Source organism: Chelmon rostratus, chromosome 23 (assembly GCF_017976325.1).
Source record: "Chelmon rostratus isolate fCheRos1 chromosome 23, fCheRos1.pri, whole genome shotgun sequence".
In the NCBI taxonomy this organism is placed as follows: Eukaryota; Metazoa; Chordata; class Actinopteri; order Chaetodontiformes; family Chaetodontidae; genus Chelmon; species Chelmon rostratus.
The window spans coordinates 6,622,714-6,644,011 of NC_055680.1; the positions used below are offsets into that span (position 1 = coordinate 6,622,714).

At 43.4% G+C, this 21,298-nt stretch overlaps 3 protein-coding genes across 3 annotated transcripts; 1 reads left to right on the forward strand and 2 right to left on the reverse strand.

The window, feature by feature from the left end:
• Positions 1–1,239: 1,239 nt before the first annotated feature.
• gpha2 (glycoprotein hormone subunit alpha 2) lies at positions 1,240–5,088 on the reverse strand. The gene is made up of 5 exons (XM_041965694.1): positions 4,939–5,088; positions 3,980–4,057; positions 1,796–1,934; positions 1,448–1,632; positions 1,240–1,344 (listed from the first exon to the last, which is right to left on the reverse strand). The coding sequence occupies exons 1-5, from the start codon at positions 5,086–5,088 to the stop codon at positions 1,240–1,242; spliced, it is 657 nt and encodes a 218-aa protein (XP_041821628.1).
• A 3,207-nt stretch (positions 5,089–8,295) lies between these two features.
• LOC121626941 (membrane-anchored junction protein) lies at positions 8,296–15,683 on the reverse strand. The gene is given in 11 exon segments (XM_041965695.1): positions 8,296–8,335; positions 8,888–9,048; positions 10,559–10,619; positions 12,794–12,933; positions 13,154–13,220; positions 13,365–13,518; positions 13,795–13,870; positions 14,023–14,068; positions 15,071–15,178; positions 15,382–15,444; positions 15,652–15,683. Coding segments are annotated over 11 exon segments (948 nt in total).
• A 17-nt stretch (positions 15,684–15,700) lies between these two features.
• Positions 15,701–21,194, forward strand: LOC121626636 (uncharacterized oxidoreductase YtbE-like). The gene is made up of 6 exons (XM_041965249.1): positions 15,701–15,839; positions 16,260–16,562; positions 16,964–17,109; positions 17,385–17,524; positions 20,093–20,251; positions 20,395–21,194. The coding sequence occupies exons 2-6, from the start codon at positions 16,318–16,320 to the stop codon at positions 20,572–20,574; spliced, it is 870 nt and encodes a 289-aa protein (XP_041821183.1). The 5' UTR covers positions 15,701–15,839; positions 16,260–16,317; the 3' UTR covers positions 20,575–21,194.
• The last annotated feature ends 104 nt before the right edge of the window (positions 21,195–21,298 follow it).

Here is a 21,298-nt window from a genome sequence, read left to right on the forward strand (position 1 = left end):
GGTGACATGATGCATGCACAGAGAGACAGCGGTGCTGAGGTCAACAGGGGCCTGCAGTCATACTGTGAGGACTTGGTTTGAGGCTAAGGCTGGGATGAGGGTTGGGGTTAGTGACGGTGCAGGGAATTGATGTTAGTCAATGCACTGCACAACAGGCTTCTGTGCAAAGTGAGGAGACAAATCAAATGTCCACATCAATTACTTTACAGTTGCAGAATAGAAATTTATTGAAAAACAATTTCATCACAAACTATACAGTGCATTCTGTCTCTGTTCACTGACATCTCCGACATTCTTTGGTTTCATCAATAGATATTATTTACAAAATGTCCTTTAGTTCAAATTCATAAATATAAATAAATTTTGTACATTCTTTGGTCTCTTGTCTGTGTTTAGTGGTTATTGCAAAGAATGAAGCTTCTTGCTTGTATGTATGACCTTTGTGTTAATTCCAATGGTTGACAATATATTGACTTTTTTTGTTTAATACAAGTCAATGAAGAGATGATGTAGCTGTCTTAAACGTAATGCATTCATTTTTCCACGTCTCAAAATTCGACAGTGAGGTGAAATCAGTGTTTTGGAGTTCGATTATAATCCTGAAGTCTCTGTATACTTGCACTTGCTACTGAGTCGCTAAGGATGAAGAGGAGTGTGACTATTTTTTTTTAATTATTATTTTGTGCTACTTAGAAAGTCAAGTGTCTGCTGAGCCTCGAAGAAAAAACAGTTCAAAAAAGGTTTGTTTGAAGTGTGAGTAACAGGATGGTTTATACAGCCTTTAACATGAGGTGTGTGTCAATCAAGTTCTCTAGGAAAACCTCCCCTACGTCACAAGCACACACACACACACACACACACACACACACATCTTTGTAGACATAAAAAAAGTGTGAATTTCCCATTTTAATTTGAGGATCGAGCAGGTTTTACTTTGCCTGAGTGAATTTCACTAATGTTAGTAGAGTCACGTGGTCCAGGTAGACCTGCAGAGACCTTTCTGTCCACGTCTTTGAGGACACCGATGGAGGAAACCCTGCTTTTGACAGGTACTTGGGAGAAGGCTGATTTTAATAAGTTAAAGTGTATTTGTCTCTCAACATTCAAACCAAGTGGACACAGACAGACAGAAAAGGGATAGCTACTGGCGCGTCACTGAAACTATTTCAAACGTTTGTACCGATGAACTGGCTGAGCTGTGTTTGGTTCTCATCCTGGTGTGCAGCATGTCTTCATGTGTCAGTAGCGGGACTTGCGGCACATGTCGCAGCGACACGCCTTCGCCGTCAGGATCTCGATTTCGTCGTGGTGACGGCCTCGAGGGCAGTCCAGGCGAACTTTGACCTGAGGGAAGACAAGCCAGGGGACATGAAGAAGCTGGCAGAAAAGGAGAACAACCAGAGGCTAGCCCCCGCGCTCATTCGCCGCTGCACGTCCCTCCCCTCACCTTGGCGTCCTTGCTGATGGTGCAGCACCGTGAGGCTGAGGTGATGTTGTGGGTGAAGTTGGAGGCCACCAGCACGGAGTATCTGGACGGGAAGGCGCTGGACTCGCAGTAGCCCACGCAGGCGTAGACCAGGTGGGTGCCTTTGCACGTGCCACGACGGTCGCTGCGGATGGTCACGTTGAAGGCTGGAGGTGGAGAGGAGGCAGATGATGAGCGAGGTCAGGTGATGTATGATGAGGAGTTAGATCTGGTTACTGCTCAACTAGAGTGACTGCTGAAGCCGCTGTTCGCAAGACCGCATTACCCATAAACCCTTGGGGACATTTTAAAAGCGTGTGTGTTACTTACGGTGCAGGTGACACCCTGGGGTGAGGCCATCGTAGCTCCAGCCGAAAGGAGAGAAGGCCAGCAGCAGCGACATCACTGGCAGGACCAGCAGGCAGAGGTGGGAGGTCACGCACGGCGACATCTGGATGGCAGCCAGGAGGGTCCAAACAGAACGGCCAAGTACGTGAGACGTCACTGTAAGAATAGATCTGAGCTGTGACTGTCTTTAGGGAGGTTTTTCTTCAAAAGTTAAATGAGTAAAGTGTGAAGTAGAAGTACACAACACATGGATGAAGCTAAGTTGGTCAATGGGACAAAGAGCAAACAAACACCCATCCATCCATCTATTATCTATACACAGCTGAATCCTTTGCAGGGTTACGGGGGGCAAACAAACACGGGAATGTTAAATTAAATGAGAATTCTTTAATCCAACTTCACTTTTTTTGGTGAGATATGATCTTGACCTCTTTAGATTTTCAACCGCAGAGGAAGAGAACAGCACTTTTTGGTTGAACTAAACATAGACACACATGCAACCCGCAGACGCTGCTCGGCTATGAGGATCTCAGTTCATCTTGTTTCCTGAGCTGAAGAAACCGAGGAAGCTGCAAAGCTTTCGCTCATTCCTGAGGTGATCTTCCCCCCTGAGTCAAAGCGTTCGCCCAGAGCCCCCTCCTTCACCCGCCGAGGTGATTTCCCATCCCGCCTCTCCCGTCGGCCTGTGTGTCACTCAGCTGAGCAGCAGCTAATGTGAATAAAAACAATCCTGTCTTCATCTTTTCCCTCTGCTTCATTTAACAGCTACCTGCTGACACACGTATGTGCACAGTTTTAGCTCCCGCCGACTCATGCGAGCGTACGCGCAGATGCACACATGACGGCAGTCCCGCAATCAGACACTGTACATGGATTAAAGTCTTTGAACTAGAGAAAGGGTGCATCCGTGCTTTCCACGTTAAAGCGCATAAGCATGAACGTGTATGTGTGTCATATGTGTGTCATATGTGCACACATGCGTGGTCTTTGGCGGGCGTCCACGGATGCACGTGCTCATGCCCCCCCCTCGCGCACACACCCCAACACGTGTGTAAACAATAAAGTCATGTTTTCCTGGGAATCTGGGGATCCTGACCCTTGCCCCGTAAAATGGCAGCTCTTTCCAGCCCCGCTTCCCTCCGACTGGAGCGTTGGGAATTGCTGCCGTGGTGATGGCGGAACGGCCCCGGGGGACGCCATTAACGCTGCTGGCACGACCAAATTAACGGGTCAGAACTGCATGTGTGTGTGTGTGAGTGTGTGTGAGGCCATTAACCCCGTGTCAGCTGGCGGGGCAGGGGAAATGCCCGGCTTTTCCCCTCTTATGTGGGGTTTCCACGCCTGGAGGTTTGGTTCGTCTTTGAGGGAAGTGGGTTGAAACACACGCTGTGCTAAGTGCTAATGGGAGGGCTGGTCTTCAAGACCACCAATACAGCCTAAAGAACATATGATCCTTAAAGTGCTTGTTACAATATTCCACATGTGGGAAAACAAAATCATGGCTTCAGCGCGTTTAAAATCAATTCAACGTGTGTGTAGAAGTCATTTCATACAGTTTTTAAATAGCGTCACAACTTGTTGTGCGTTATCTGTGCTCAGGTAAAAGGTGTGCAGCCTCACTGACAGGAAACAGTCTATTAATGCCACAGATTCACATTTAGACACATTTAGCCTCATCTACTGTCTTATCATTTATATATATTCTATTTTTAGTGTTTGATCTATACAGTCAATCACCTGAATAACATCATTGCTTAGTTTTATGAAAATGTGCTCTGTATGAAAGTGATGAAAAGTCAGCTGAGCAGTGAGGACTTTCAGAATAAAAGCCAACAAACAGCAACAAATTAAATTAATTAATTTTCTAATGTGAAGAACAAGCAAAAGTTCTTAATGTGGGAAATTTACGTGGCCGCAAAAACATTAACAGCTCAAGTATTTAATTTAAACATGCATGCGAAAAGTCAGCAGAATGCAAAGAAATGTGAAACGTAAGAGCGAGATAAAAGGGTTAAAGGTGTATTTTCCCCTAATTTACACCTTCAGAATAGAATAAAAAAGGCACAACAATCACAGCACTGCTGCATAAAATTTCCAGAACAATCGCAGGTTTTAAAAAGTCTGTAGATGATGCACTAAACTAGATTGCAGGTGCAAAAAGTCTTACCTGGAGACGTAGAGCGCAGCTTCTCGAGTGCAGGGCAGGTGTGTCGACTGACAGGTGTGTGTGTGAGCTCGTCCGCTCTGAGCCTCATGCGGGGATATAAGTAACACAGGTAAGAGCGCAAGCACTTATAGCTGTGGACACACCCACAGTTTTTTTTCTCTTTTCTTCTCCACCTACCTGCACACACACAAAAAGGCAAATTCTCTAAAAACTATGAAAAACCTCTTTCTGAAACGTCTTCCTCCTGGAGTGTGTTACCATCTCTCTGTCCCGCCGGCCTCCCCCCCTCCTCACTCTCTGTTTTAAACCTTCAGGGGGACCACTGCTGTGACACAGAGGAAAACTAGATAGGTTTTCCATCAACGCACCACCACAATAGTAAGAGCACACATGGCTGTACCCCACACACACACACACACACACACACACAGGCGACGTGCAGAAACAGCACGTTCTGCATGCAAAGACGTAATATTGTAGGCCTCAGCTGCCAGTTGATACACACTGTAAGTGAACCAATAAATGCACTGAATGGGAGACCTCACACACACACACACACACACACACACAAAGTTTGCCTGGGTTTTCCATTTGTGGCTGCAGGAGGAAGGGCAGGGTCGGGTCAGACGATACTGTGGGTTTGGGTCAACTGTGTGTGTGTGTGTGGCACATGATGGGTGCTTTGAGGGGAACGCCTGGCTCTGCTTCTCATCTTCCTCGTCTCGAACATGGGGAAATCGGCTTAGCAACCGTCCCGTCCAAACTCCGGCGGACAGGGACTTTCTTTTAATAGGCTCTGGGATTATTTGTTGGGCATTTGCAGCGGTATCTGGACACTTGAGTGACATGTCGCAAAGGTCGCAAACTGCCAGATCGGACCGCAGATTGCCGTGTGCAGTCCTTTAAGTATCCCCAGGAAACCGGCTTTCAGGGTGTAGGAACAAATGTCTTAACTTGCTGGAACAGCAAGAATCAGAATCAGCTCCTCTGAGGTTCCCTCAGTGTTTTTGGTCGTTCGATGAGTTTTTCCACGTCTTCCTCGAGAGCCCGGGCTGGGCTGGGAGTCGTTGCTCTTGTGGGCCTGTAAAGCCGGCTGATGCTGGGCCATAAAACTAAACGACGTGTCTTTAAAAAACTATCTTTGCCTGGCTTGATTCAAGGAGGAGAGGAACCCACTAAATGATACAATCACAGTTCACATTTCTTTTTAACCTAGAATTCTTCGCTCGGAGCCCAGATGAAACAATCATCATTGTTTCACTGGATGTTTTCAGCTACAGCAGCAGCTGCACAGAGCACTGCAAAAGCTTGTTGCGACCTTTGACCAGCTAAAATGACAAAGCTGAAGCATCGAAACCGTCCCAGGAGGAGCAGCGCTGTGATAAGTGATTCATCCAGGAAACATCGGGGCTTGATAGATGCCTTTAAGCTTGTTTCTCAGCTGCAGAAATCTAATCAAGTCATTTCTCACTACGTTTAAGACCTAAAACCTAATTTTCTTAAAACAAGTGAAAAACCCTGCTAGTGCAATGAGAGTGTTTCAAACTGCTTCAAAAAGAAATAAAACTGAATTGAATGCGGCAGGTCACTGCACAGGAATCATAAAAACCTGAATTAGGTTGATTTGCTTTGAGAAAAGGTGGGATTATTATTATTATTATTATTATTATTATCATTCTAACTGTGCTGTCTTATTTTGTTCCACTTGATTTAGAAAACCAAACTTCCGAATTACAGACAAAGACTTCTTGTCAACAAATCCCATTAAAATAACAAAAAAATACAATGAATCTCTCCCACTTAAAACAACTTTGAAGCCAAAGCCTGATACATCATATTCCTCTGTGCCCCAGAGCTTCACTGCTGTCCAAAATCTATTAAAAACACATCAGTGAGCCTCACTGTTGCACTGGGTGACATGTTCCTTCATTACAATGAACATGGGCGCTGCAGTTTGTTTTGACTCACTTCCACATACGCTGCCCTACAGCACCGAATGTGTATTAATCCACCGCTGAAAGTAGTCCCCAACAAATCCACTATTCTATTGTGTAACTAGAAACTTGTGACCAGCTGTTTATCAGAATGTGTTTTTGTTGATACACCTTTACCTCTGACAGCAGGTGACCTCAAACCATTTTTTTTTTTTTTTACAAAGAACAGGTTGCAGTGCTCAGTTGATTACTGATTCAGGATAGATGCTATGGCTTGCAGCGCTGCACACACACACACACACACACACACACTCGCACATGCACGCCTCCTAAGGAAAACACAATTATCATCTTATGGCCCCTCTACCCCAAACATTCCCAATCTAGTTATGTCAATGGAAAACGGAATGTGTGACATCATCACCTAAACCCCCCATCTACACACTCACACACACACTCACACACACACTATTAGTGTGTTGACTGTAAGTTGCATGGACGGCCGCAGTGTGTGTTTCTTTTGATTCCATGCCAACCAGAGAGGGAGCGAGAGGGAGAGAGACTATAAACCTGAATGGCTTACAGCACCTCATCAGGAGAGAGTTAGACATGAATGAACTCTGTAACTGGAGGCTCTCTTGTCGCTGACATGCACAAACACACACACAAACACACATTTCTCCAGTGTGACTCAGCGGGGTGACTGATGTTTGTATCACTCAGTGGCCCCATCGTTCTCGGCTGCCGTGGAAACCGTGGCGTCTTGAATAACTATAATATCATTAATGTGTCCGCTTCCACTTCTGCCCTGTTATTTTAATCTCGGCGTGTATGTGCGCACATGTACGTCTGCGTGTGTGTGAATGAAAGTGCATGATGTATGTGTGTGTCTGTCACTGTAAGTAGGCTACTATATGTGTGTGTAATTATGTCTGACAGGTTATTGTGTGTGTGGTCAAAGTGTGTAAGTAGATGTGAGCGTAAGATGAATTATGTGTGTGTTATTTTGGGCTCTATGACAATATAAGGAGAGGATTAGGCAAAGTTTTCCTGTTTCTAAGATGATGTTTCAGTCCAGCTGACCTATTTACCCCCATCTACAAACACACTCCTGCAGGCATGGACACGTGCATGCCGACACACATGCCCCTTTCAAGTCAATTGACAAGTTTTGTTGTTGTTGTTTCTAAAATGTTGTTTTTGCACATTTACATTTCTGCACGCTTACAGGTGGCAAACATCATCTCTAAACATGCAAATGCAAAACACACACACACAGATAGAAGACTGAGTTAATTTAGATTGACAGGAGGAAAGTGGAGTTTCCACAAGGTGATACTCACTTAAGCTCAAGGTGAGCACTTAGGAGCACACGTGCGCACACACACACCCACCCACCCACATCTGTTTCCATGACTTGTGGGGACATTACATAGACTTACATTCATTTCCTGTGGACATACAGTACCCTAACCCTACCCCTAACCACCGTTTGTCTAACCCTAACCCAAGCCTTAACCCTAAAATTTAATGATTCCAGTATTTTGGTCCCCTCAGAGTTGCGGGGCCTCACACTGTGAGAGGGCCTTTGGTGTTGGGACCTCACAAACATAGAAAACAAGCACACACAAACACACACACACACGAAGGAGTGGAAATATTAAGAATGAGCAGGCTTTGTCTACGTTTACCAGAATAAAGCCTTGGAATGTGTTTCTGCACACTAAGAAAGCCATTTGGATTAAACTGGCTCCTGTTTATTCACGTCTTACCTAACAGATCCCAAAACTGGGTTAAAACATACAAACACACAACATGCAAACACACACATTTTGCAAGCTCAGGTGACCAGGTGAAAAAAGAAGAGAAGGAAATCTAGAGCAGATAGCATCAAACATCATGAAAGCAAAGCTAAATGGAGCAGGAATAAAAGTGGGAACCTGAGAAATGAAAGGGAAAAAAGTCCATATCTATATAGTCACAGAATGTGCAGAAGGAATATCTGATTCTGTACAGAACTATGTAATAAAAAGAAAGAGATGATCTATGAAAACAACAATATGAGGCAAGCTAATACCAGGCACAACAGCATAAAAACAATCAGGCATGGAGTAAAGAACAAAGAAGCAACAATGTTCATTAGCTTATGATAGCAATAGAGAGCTACAACAATAGGCTGATGTATAATAGACCCTATAACTTTGTGGCAATAGATAATATCTCAAAACAAATTAATGCAATGCAGTGATGAGGGAACAAGAGGAGAAAACTCAGCACTCATGACACTAATGTAAAAGATGATCAATGTAGGATGAAGGAAGACCCCAGTTAGGTTTCCACTGCTGGGACCAGTAAAAGCTGCCGTCTGTCTGTCATGGCCCTCAGGGGTCTTTGAAGAACAGGGAGAAAGGGAAGACGTGCCTGCAAAGAGAGGAAAGGCATTTACACTTTGCTGTTGTTCGCAAACTGCACACATGATTAATGCAACTGGGGGCTCATCCCATGAGGCTGCTACTTTGATTCTTTTCATTATTACCATAAAAAGATGACATTTGTAAGATTACGATCACGCTCTGCTGTGGAGATACTTTTGCAGGCTTTTATGTGCCTAAGGACCTGTGGCGTCTCGGCTTGTCTCGACAGATATTTCCCAGGAAAATTGTAATTTCTGTGTTTATAATAGCTGGATTTCCCCCGATCCATTTTAGTCTTTGACAACTTTATTCTCTCAGTTGCACAGCACCAATTAGCTCTTGTTTCTCCCGTGGGTGTAAAAGTCAATCAAATCTACAAATAAGACAATGACATCACCATTATCTGCACGGTTATGAATCCTGCTGTGTGCAGATTGATTTTCCAGCTTTTGCTTGTATAATGGCAGCAGGGTGCTGCTGGCGGTCGGTGTGGCTGCTGTGAACCTGACCTCAGGTGGAAGGTGTACCTCCTTCCTGCCCACTGTGCTGTCATACCAACCTGGCCAGTCGAGTCAAAATCCCTGGCCTCGCAGGTGTCTCATGGACCAAGTCTGTATTCTCTCCCTCCTCATCACCCTCCTCCTCCCCCATGTCCTCATCTGTCCCAGGATGCACTTCACCTGGAGTCCCATCTCCTCTGACCGTGTCGACACCTGATGTCTGTGGAGAGGATTAGAAGAAATTAAAATAATAGTGAAAATGAAGCTTTCACAGTAATACAAACGCAAACCCCAGTTAGTAAACCAAAAAAAGCACTTTTAACAGTCATCGAGCCGCTAACGTTAGCATGCTAGGCTAACTAGCTTACCCACTATAGTAGTAGTAGCCCTAATTCCAAGGCAAAGAGTTAGCATATGTTTAGCTGCTGACATTAATACCTGAGGTTAGAGGGCACATTAGAAATAGCAGAGTTTAGCTGTGTGGCTACCACTGTAGCGCTAGTCGGAGGTGCTACCATGTCAGAATTTAGCATAATGTTAGCAACTCTGTCGTGCTCTGTATTGGATTTGGAGAAAGCTATGAGCTGACTTTTCTTTTGCTTTCTTCCATATGTTCATCATGGATCATAAACTGGTGCAGATGCTAACTTTTTACACAGGACCAGTGAGTTTCAGCCTCTTCCTGCATCATTATAAAGAACCATGGTAGCATGATATTATGTATGTAGCCTTCAAATTAATATTCGAGACTTGTCTGTTCATTTTCATACGAGCAGGGAGCTGATGTTAGTTACTAAGCTAGCTAATAAAATATGTGAATGACAGCTGTCATTATACTTCCATCTGTAGTTAAGGGCCAATTGTTAGCATGAATTTTGAGTGGTGAATCGGCTAATTGTCATCATCATAAACTGCATATGTGCAGCGCTAGAATGGAAACTTGATGCGTAGCAACAGTAATGATGAATATGGGAATTTTTCCATTTGCCTCGGTGTCAAAGTGTCTCCATGAGCTTGAATTTGAAGAAATCTGTACATTTGACACTCAGTATTTTTTATCGGCCCACTTCTTTAGAGTTTGTTGTTCAATCAGGACATATGCTTAATGATCACCCTCATTGTTCAAAGTTAATCCTTTTTAAAGCTTGTGTCTTGACAAAGACTTGAGTTGGCACTTTCTTCTCACAAAATAAATAACTCAGTGGGCTGACATAATTAGTTTAAATCATTTTTTCCACTTGAAACAAATGTAAGGGGGGAAAAAAAAGCTAGGTCAGAGTGGACAAGTGTAAAAAAACAGAGGATCAGTTGAGATGAAGGCCACAGAGGAAAGCAGAAAGGGGCGGGGGGCGATTCTGGGACTTTGTTGCTAATCAAACTGAAGCACATCACCAGAAACACACACAATTACACAGAACATCTGAGTGTCTGATGTAATGCTATTATTCACCTTAATCACGCTTGTTATCCTACCTGTCTGCGCTAATGTTAGCCTGGGGCTACAATAAAGACAGAAACGCTACAAGTGTGTGTGTTTATATATGTGCTAGAGAGGAAACGAAAGGGTGTTATGACACTGACATTGGAAGAATCGTTGGAACAAATTAATTCAAAGCAACTGTGGGCTGAAATGACCTCTTCGTTTGACATTTCAGGGAGTGACAAATCATTTAACCAGTTAAATGTGATGAGTAAAAGACTGCGGTGAACGAATAAATGAAAAGAATCACCTTGTCAGCGTGTCCTGGATCCTCCTCGACCTCTTCCTCTGCATGTGGACGAGTGTGCAGCCTGTTGGACGTTGGACACAACCAAGTCTATTCTTACATTAACAGAACAGTTACTACAATTACTCTTTCAGACAGGTCAAATGCACGAGGAACGTTCCTTTTAGTTCTGTTCTGTTCTTGTTCTTTATGTGTATGCTGTGTTCATCAGAGGACCAGAATAACCTTCACATGTCCTGTTTATTTGGATTCTCGATTGTTCCAGCGCAGTTTTCTCTCTGAAACATTACAAGTGAACTGCTGACTTTTTGATGAGTTGTCAAAATGCCTGCAAGTTTTCCAGATTTTGTGACTAAAGACAATCACAGGAATATGTTCAGTAAGACTCAACTGTGCTGCTCAAGTGCAAGATTGCAGAAAACAGAAGAGCTTATAAGACATGAATGACAAAAAAATCATCCTTCCAGCAAAGCTTCCAAAATGTTTAGGAGCCAAAGCCCTCTAACTGCAATGCTTTGTTAAAACTGACCAAATCAAATTCCCCATGCCTGAGCTACAGCTGCAGACGGCAATGAAAAATCCGCAGCAGGCCACAGCCCTCAGAGCTTCAGCTCCACGCATCTAAAATTCATAGAGAGGGAGAGCATCACGCTGCAGGCCTGTGAGAAGGAAAACCAAACCCAGCTGAACCAGACACGCTACAGAAAAGGGCCCTGAGCACCAAGACCGCAGACAAGAACGAGACAAAGATACTCAGCTTCAGATTCTGGATAATGAGACAGCTGCAGAGGAGGCCTGTGTGGCCAAGTTAGAGCAAGAGGCAGAGGAGACATTTCTCAAGGAGAAAGACCAACAGCAGGACTAACATCTGGACAGGATTTCTCTTCTGGTGAAGAAGTCCAATCAGTGCCCTCATCATGATTCTCATCCAGTTGGAAAGAAAGTAGAAAAAGAGGATTCTTCCATTTTATTTAACAAATTACCTGAGCTTCAACCACAATTCAGCTTTCCATCAATACAACAGATCAGAATTAACTCTGAAAGTATTTCCCGCCTGTCCAGTCTGCAGAGGATAGAAACTGCAGCACATTTAAGAACAGCAGAGCAGAAAAAGGTGTTGAGAACAAATAGAAAAGCTGTCATTTTCTGTCCGTCCTACGTCCACACTTGTTCTCTGAAACTCATTCTTTTCCACTTTTCCAGCAGGTTTAACAGAAAAACAAACCATCTGTCTCTCCAGGGCATCAAGCAGACACACACACACACACACACACACACTGATGAATGCCATCAGTGATGAGGCACTATGTCGGAAGCCTCTGAGAACAGAAAGGACACACGCTGCTGACAGCGCCTCTGTGTGTTTATGTGTAGCACCTTTGTGAGGACATGTGAGTGTGATGGTCAGTGTGGTGAATATAATCCAATGAGAACCGCTCAGTGACACTTGATTTCCTGCGTGCTGGTATTGAAGCTCGAGGCTCCGCTGTTTGCAGGATGTTTACACAGTTTGTGCAATTGAGTGTGTGTTCCTCAAGCTCAAAAGAGGAGACAATTCTGTTTATGTAAGTTAACTACATAAACCAGGCAGAGGGCAAGACCTTATTTGTGTGTGTGTGTGTGTGTGTGTGTGTGTGTGCATTTTACATAATAATTTGCGCCCCACTGATCTGACTGTCAGTGTGATTGAGGTGGCGCCCATTCGCCTCTTGTCTGTTTCATAACTACAAGAATCAGTGGAGCGTGTGTGTGTGTGAGAAACAGGGCAGTTGTCAGAACGGATGTCTTTGTGATTTTATGAACAAGCACACTCATTTTTATCTTCACACTACGTGTATGTAGGTGTGTATGATGCTAGAGTGAACAGGCTTCCTCTTATTGCTCCCCTCACCATCATCATCATCGGCGGCGCATTATCTACATCAGCACCCTTACAACAATACGTACTGTTCCCGCTGGAGAGGACTAAAGAGGACAAGTTCATGCACACTTGAGCCTGTGTGGCTGTGTGTGTGTTGGCACAGGGTAGGTTTTCACAAGCAAATGTGACCGAATGTTGCACCGTGCAGCCCAAACACTCAGGGTTTAGGGGGGGATTTAGTTTTTCATCTGAATTCACTCAATGTATACATGCATTTGCAAAGATTTTCTAAATGTTTAGTCACGGCGTCTTAGAACACAGAGCGAATGTAGCTGGGAGCTACAGATTAGCTGTACGGTGGTGAAGAGAGCACTCACTCGACCACAGAAACCTCGCTTCCAGCCTCCAAGTCCTTGATCAAGTCCTTTAGTACGGCCTCCTCTAGTGGTGAGTCTCTTTTACGGCGCTTTGGCTGCGGCTCAGAAACAGAGGGGATTAGCTGTGCAACCTCCTTCTCCTGGAACACACACGAGTGTACTGTATATGATACATGGCAAGAGGTGGATACTCGATCATCTACACAACTGTAGAGGTACAATATAAAGAATAGAGCTCTGCAACACGCATTCTGGGGTGTTATTGCATTGCACAGTGCTGTACTGTAAGGTGTACATAGTATGTATCACCACAATATACAACTCTGGATATATATCGAACAGAACTCCCTGCATTCTCACTCTGTTGTGTAAGTAAGAGAACAGCAACTCACTGGGCTCAACTTCTTCTCTTCTCTTCTCTGCTTTCCTGAAACAAGATGAGTACAAGTGAGACATCAATCTGGCTGAATCCCATCTCAATGTCTGTTTGTGTGCTGCTCTGAGATTCACAGTGTCTGTTCTTTATCACGCAGCGGGTGCTTGCTGACTATTTATGCTTCACAGGCCTGACCACTCCGTCACACAGGGAGGCACGCTGAGACGTTCGTCCTCACCGTTTGCCGTGTTTTTCTCCAGGTAGAGGACGAGAATAGACGGGTAGGCCCTCAGCTTCTTCTCACAATGCTTGCACGTCACCTTAGCCATGCCCTCCCACCGTTTCTTATCTGGTAGTTAACAGTTAACAAGATACCCCGAACCTCTGGTAAATAAGCATTTAGCAAGCTGGCAATGAGTAGCTATGTTCTTTGATCAGTATTCTGCAGTGTAGCGACTTAGAGATAACACATGTGGCTGCTACAGTGTCATCCACTAAAGCATCAGCATGCAGTACACACGTGGTGAGATATACAGTATTATGAATGGTGGAATATCTAGGAAGCTGCCAGACAAATAAACACACTGATGGACGAATGAGGTGATGAATTCACTGTAAAGGATACAGGGGAAGACGTTGAAGTGGGGACTACAGAAGGGCTGGAGACTGTCCAGGTTGCCGAGAACAGTCCTGGTGATTTCCTGAAAACGGAGGAGAACAGAAAGCAAGACAGAGTTCAAGAGATGACGATGTAGAGAGAGAAAGAGCGATATAAGTAATGATAGGTCAGAGTGACAGTGAGTCAACACAAGAAATGTGAATGCTGACAGAGGCGAGCGGTATCCATAACTACCTCCAGCTCCTGATTGAAGCAGTTTCCTTCCATAAGCTCCTCTCCACTGATGAAATATAGTACACACATTATCATATGGTCTCTGCACAGACAGTTATACAGCATTATCAGTTCAAGTTTTTTCCAAAAGCTGATTACAGTGTAAGGAGCCTTCAGTGTCAAATATACTAGTGTGTAAGTTAAATAAAAAGAGTTTTCTCAGTAGCGGGAAATTGGCTTTAAGGCACCTCAGGATCAGTTATTCTAGCATGTTATCCCTGAATAAAGGCTGACAGGTCCTGTGGGGCCTTAGATCCTCCTGTTCTGCAGATGAAACGAAATGCCGAGACAGGCTTAGGTAACATGCATCAGAACATGTAACAGTAGCCATCCCAGGCCGCGGCGTTAAAAGGATGGAGTTAAAATGGAGAAAAAAGATCAATGTTTCCTCTCTTGTCTGAAGCTCAGCCATCTCCCCGGCTGCTATTGAGATTGAAGAACATTTTGCAGAGCTTTGAAGGGCTGAATCTTGAGGGGTGGTGGTGGAAGGAACCAAATGAGTGGATGCAACATCAATCAATACTCTTCCTCTTGTTGGTGTGCTTGCTGCGTGGATTTTGCGCTTGCACTGCATGATCCAGAGCCTAGTCTCTGTTTCAAGTTTGGTCTCAAAACATTGGACACACTTGGACCTGCGTCAGGCTTGGCCACAGGTTAAAAGCACAACCAGTTAAATTATATCACTTCTGGTCATGTCGGGTCGTTTCCAGTGCTGCACTGGAACATGGTTATCCCAGTTTGAGGAGCGATCACTGAGACAGGCCACAAAATTCAATTTCCATCCCCGCTACTTCCACTTCAGCCAATCTCAAGTTTGGTTTTGGGACGGTAAACTATTTCACCTGTCACCGGTTTTCTTGGTCACCCTGATGTAAAACAACCAGCCTGTGCTGTCTTGAGACACAGTCTTGTCTTGCTCTCACCAAAACGGAGGACATTGGAGGAAGGAAGAATAGGTACTGAGTGTGAATATGAGGCGGTGTGACGTAAACAACAATGTCTGCCTTGCCTGTAGCTGCTGCCTCCCCTGAGTTTGAACTTGTAGATAAAATTACCAGCTTTGATGAATCGAGTTTCGGGGAGAGGGAAGGAGAAGGTCTGCAGTGGCATGGCTGACCTAAAGTGGTTTGGACAATCAAATCAGCAAATAAACAGATTTAGCTAGTTAATTGATGGACAGTTCGTTCAGAGGGAAACCAAATTCTAGAATACCTGCTAGCTAGGTAAAACTTAAGATACAGTTGACTATTATGCTAACTGCCATTCAAGACCTCTCTCTCTCTCTCTCTCTCTCTCTCTCTCTCTCTCTCCTAAAATTACCGTAATGTCTACAGAAAATGGCGAGCATGAAATGAGTAGATCGCCCAGGAAGCGTACTTCACCCTCCACCAGGACGCCAACGGTTAAAACCGTGGGCGTCAATCAAACGCTTGACTCGCCTCGAGATTCGCTGGACAGGGCGAATTCCCGCCTTCCGGTCGGTTGTCCTTCTTTGATTAGCTAGATCTTCTTCCAATCAGCGGCGTCACAGCAGGTGTCACCATGGTGCCGGCGAAAACCGCCCAAATTGTCACGTGACTGCCAACAGACCACGTGTAGCAGGAAGTGGCAGTTGTAAACATTCGTCTATATTAAATGGTGAAAGTTTGTAGCAAAGTTAACGAACATTTGCCTTTATCTACACGTGGCATTTCCTTTCATTGACATTTTTCTTTCGTACGTGAATAGTTGTTTATGCACGTCCACATAGAAATAATTCAGCTGAAGTTGCCCAAAAGGTGAGTTGAAAATATTTGTTGTCTTTAGCTGTGGCAACCGTATTTAATGGCGTTCCCACCTAGTTTTGAGAGATTGTAATCTAATAACTAACGTGTCTGTCTTAATGAATCCAGCGTCATAATTTATGTCACTTTTGAGTCATAACAATACATGTATTTTCTAAAATGACGTACATGCTACATAGCTTTGTGATACATGACATTCCAAAGTTACACTGCTGCAAATATGCAATGCAGTGCATTGTACATTACATTATAACATTCCTCTGTAATATGTGACATGAAAACCCGCAGAAATAACTGTATTCTGTCCACTTTGCTACCTAGTGCAGTGCCAGTCCAATACAACCACAATAATGCTTGCTACTCAAGAAAATCTCCCATTAATTTCTTAATCAACCCTCTCTCCCTCTTTAACAGTGCTCAGTAAACCAAATAGTCCAAACAGGGCATAAAGAAGAAGTGCCTTTCAGATAAGATGTCCTCCTCCACTACCCCTTATGTCCTCCTAAATACGGGGGTTCAGATGCCCCTCCTGGGTTTGGGGACCTACAAGTTGGTGGCTCCTGATGATGTCTACCTGGCTGTGGATGCAGCACTGGTTGCTGGTTATCGGGCCTTTGATAGTGCAGCTGTCTATGAGAATGAAGCCGCTTTGGGCCGAGCCCTGAAGGAGCTCCTGCCCAAACATGGCTTAACCAGAGAGGATGTATTCATAACAAGGTGATATAATGCAGGCTCATATACCTTTCAAAAAAGCACATGTCTTGAAATATGTGACCACTGGGACATCGTACTGTAGTTCATAAGGAAGAATCTTTAGTTCCACTTGTTTGAAGAACACGCATGTCATCTTGAACACAACTGGAAGATAAACATATTGATGGAATATTTCTTATGTAATGTGAAACTACAAATTGTCTTTGCAACCTACTTCAGATGTTTTCTTCATCTGACTATTTTAGTGGACTAAAATAAATAATACAAGCTGGCTTTGGTGTCATACACACATCACATGTTTTTTTTTTTCTTTTTCTCAGAGACCATATGGAAGCTCTGCAAATCTGACTCTCAAAAGCACAGTGTACAGTTCTCAACAATCCTCCTCTCTCTCCTCCCTGCAGTAAACTGGGCTCCAAGGATCAGGGTGAGAGGACCATGGAAGGAGCCCTCGACAGCCTGTCTCAGCTGGACCTGGGTTACATTGACCTCTACCTGATCCACTGGCCGGGCACACAGGGTCTGGCAGTGTCTGACCAACGCAACCCAGGTAAAGAGTTCAGATTAAGTTAGTGTTTTCCCTCATGAACCAAAGTATCACTGGAAACATAACTATGTGTGTTTGGTTTGTTCTTTGTACATTTATGTAATATTTAAATGTAAAGCATCTGAAATAAGTCTTTGCTTTGGCCAGGTGTGCCCGGTATTTTATACATAAATACTCTAAGAGAAAAGATTCAAGCTGTCTTCTCACTGTCCTTCTCCACAATGCAGTTGTACTTGGGTAACACTGATGATGCGGTCCTGATTAATATTTGATTCCAGGCAACAGAGCTCAGAGTTGGGCCACATTGGAGGAGCTGCATGCCCAGGGGAAGCTGAAGGCCATAGGAGTGTCCAACTACACACCAGCACACATGAGAGAACTGATGAAGAGCTGCAAAATCCCTCCTGCAGTGCTACAGGTGTATAATGCGTGAGAATGAGAGGAGGACATGTAGCATGTATTATACAATCAGTATGTGTACACAGATGCGAAATATAAGATTTATGCACTCAGTTTTTTAAAGAGCCAATGCAGATGGTCTTGCAGCCTGGAAACAGTATTTTTCCCGGTTGTCTGTACATCTGTTTCTCATTAACACAAGGATAAACTGATTAGATTTTGGTGGTTAAAGGTCATTATGACCACACAAAACATATTTTTGAACATAACTCAAGAATTATGTAGCTTATTCTGACAAAATGTCACACAAATGTCTCATTAGATAAAATTATGAAATTATGACATTTTATATCCAAAAGGTCAAAGTTCAACGTCATCGTGACATCATAATGTTCTGCAAAAACACTTTTCTGGCCATCATTTGACACCATAATTCAGGAACAGAAGGGAAGATTGTGACCATTTTTCACATTTGGACAGATACTAAATTGGTGACACTGATCTTGGGTGCCCACCTTTAAACTGTGCTGATTCCACAGATCTTCTGTGCCGCTGGGTTGAAGATGTATGTGAAGTTTTACAGTTCGTAGCTTCTTTGCAGCAACTTCCACATATGAAGCACTGTAGTCTACTACAAGCTCATCTGTCTGCTGATATTGAGCTTCAGGTGACTGTTGTTGCACCATGGGATGAAGCTCACTAGCAGTTCTCTGTACTTCTCTGTAAAAATAGTCTGAAAGTGAAGACTGGAAATTATTCACTGGAATCATATGTGTCAATATACAGTGCCTATCATAAGTATTCACCCCCTTTGATGTTTTACCCTTTTATTGCTTTCATAAATCAATCATGGTCAATAAAATTTAGCTTTTTCAACACAAAAATTTATTGGAAAAAACTCTTTAACGTCAAAGTGAAAACAGATTTCTATAAAGTAATGTTAATAAAAGAAAATTATATAAATGAAAATAATAGTTTGCATAATTATTCACCCCCCTTAAGTCAGTATTTAGTAGATGCACCTTTGGCTGCAATCACAGCAGTGAGTCTGTGTGGATAGGTTTCAATCAATCTTGCACATCTGCCCACTGCAATTTTGCTCCATTCTTCTTTGCAAAACTGCTCAAGCTCTGTCAGGTTGCATGGGTATCTGGCATGAACAGCCATTTTCAAGTCCAGCCACAAATTCTCTATAGGATTGAGGTCTGGGCTTTGACTCGGCCACTCCAGAACATTTACCTGGTTCTTTTTTAACCATTCCTGTGTAGCTTTTGCAGTATGTTTTGGATCATTGTCTTGCTGGAAAATAAATCTCCCAAGTCGTAGTTCTCTTGCAGACTGAAAAAGATTGTCCCCTAGGATTTCAGTGTATTTTGCAGCATTCATTCTGCCCTCTATCTTTACAAACCTTCCAGGTCCAGTTGCTGAGAAATATCCCCACAGCATAATGCTGCCACCACCATGCTTCACAGTGGGGATGGTGTGTTTTTGGTGATGTGCAGTGTTTGGTTTCCGCCAAATATGACGTCTTGTCTGATGGCCAAAAAGCTCAATTTTGGTCTCATCAGACCAAAGAATCTTCTTCCACTTGACCATGGAGTCCTGCACTTGCTTTTTGGCAAACTCTAGTCGAGATCTAATATGACTTTTCTTCAACAGTGGCTTTCTCATTGCCACTTTCCCATAAAGCTTTGACCGGTGAAGACCCGGGCAGCGGTTGCTACATGCACAGTCTCTCCCATCTCAGCAGCTGAAGCTTGTAACTCCTTCAGAGTAGTTGTAGGGGTCTTGGTGGCTTCTCTCACTAGTCTCCTACTTGCACGGTCACTCAGTTTACGAGGGCGGCCTGATCCAGGCAGATTCACACAAGTGCCATATTCCTTCCATTTCTTGATAATTGACTTCACTGAACTCCCGGGGATGTTCAGTGCCTTGGAAATTTTTTTGTAACCATCCCCTGAATTGTACTTCTCAATAACCCTTTCCCTGAGTTGCTTAGAGTGTTCTTCTGTCTTCATGGTGTAATGTTAGCCAGGAATACTGATCAACCACTCTCTGGACCCTTCAGACACAGGTGTTTTACAACTCAATCACTTGAAACACACCCACACCACTCAGGTGATCTTCATTTCACTAATTGTGAGATTATTGGCAACAATTTGATAGACCTCTATTGAATTAGACCATTAAATAAAAAAGGGGGTGAATAATTATGCAAACAGTTATTTTTATTTATATATTTTTATTTCATTAACATTACTTTATAGAAATCTGTTTTCACTTTGACATTAAAGAGTTTTTTCCAATAAATTTTTGTGTTAAGAGAGCCAAATTTTATTGACCATGATTGATTTATGAAAGCAATAAAAGGGTAAAACATCAAAGGGGGTGAATACTTATGATAGGCACTGTAGTGATAACTTCCATTTCACCAAAAAGTACATTTAATAACTTTTGTTACATTCCTTCAAAGTCCTCAGACACATGTGAGTTTGGACAGATGTGCATACAAACTGCAACTTGACTGGTTGGTGGAGGCATACAATGGCAAGGAGGTAATTCCATTTATTTATTTATTTTCCTTCAGGTAGAATTTCACCCACGGCTGTGCCAGACAGAGCTGAGGAGTGTGTGTGAGGAGTATGGAGTGTGTTTTCAAGCCTACTCCTCCTTAGGAAAAGGAGCTCTGGTCACTGACCCTGTGGTCATGGAGGTGGCCAAGAGTTGTGAACGCACACCTGCACAGGTTAGCACACACACACACACACACACACACACACACACACGTAAAGCATCTTGACTCATGTCTTTTGGGGCAAGTTTCATCTACTCAGTGTTTAATGAATAACATTTACAGCACAAACACTTCTGACTTCTGTTCCCCTCCAGGTGCTGTTGCGCTGGGCTGTGCAGCAGGGTGTCCCAGTGCTCCCCAAGTCTTCGAATCCAGACAGGATAAAGGACAATGCCGCGCTTTTTGACTTCACACTGAGTGACACGGACATGGACAGACTGTCGGCTTTGGACTGTGGGCAAAAGTACTGCAGGGATTCATCCGAAGTGGTTTAACAGACCACTGGGAACAAACTTCATCCTCCATGATGCCGTTTTAACGCTGTTGTTACTCAGATCTGACTGGTAGTAATGCAGTGCTGGGAAACCACCACCAGAAAAAGTGGGAAATTGGAGTTTAGACACAGACATCTCGGTCAATGAAAACTCTCTGGTTTGCCAGCAGATTTTCCAGAACAAATGCTCTGGGCTAATGTATTGAGAATTTAGATAAATGTATGTACTGAGACATCTGAGAGCGCAAGTAACATTTTGGATGAATCGCTGGGGGCCTTTTCAGCCAGTAACCTCTATTTGTGATGCCTACTGACCAAAAACGTTTTCTGTTAATTAGACATTGTCAGTTTGCCATCATTTTAGAACTATCTCCATATTCTTTGTTGCCTGATACTGTTCTTTAATCTTATTCTTACAAATGAAAAGTATGGCTCATGTGTTCGCTTTATTGTTTCAACTGTCTATGATTTGTCTCAAATTTGCAATGAAAAAATTATGAAATCTGTTCTCTGTACTGGAGAATTTTACAAGAATTACATAAGAGACAGACTTAAAAAACACTTTTTAAATGGTTTATTGAGGACAGCATGCACCAGAAGTTTTACAGCTGTATTTACAAAAGTCATTAAAACGTGAAGGAATCAATAATGTGAAGGTGGGTCTATCAGTCGCAGTGAAAATTACATTAGTTTCTACAGAGAATGGCAGGCATAAAATAAGCAGG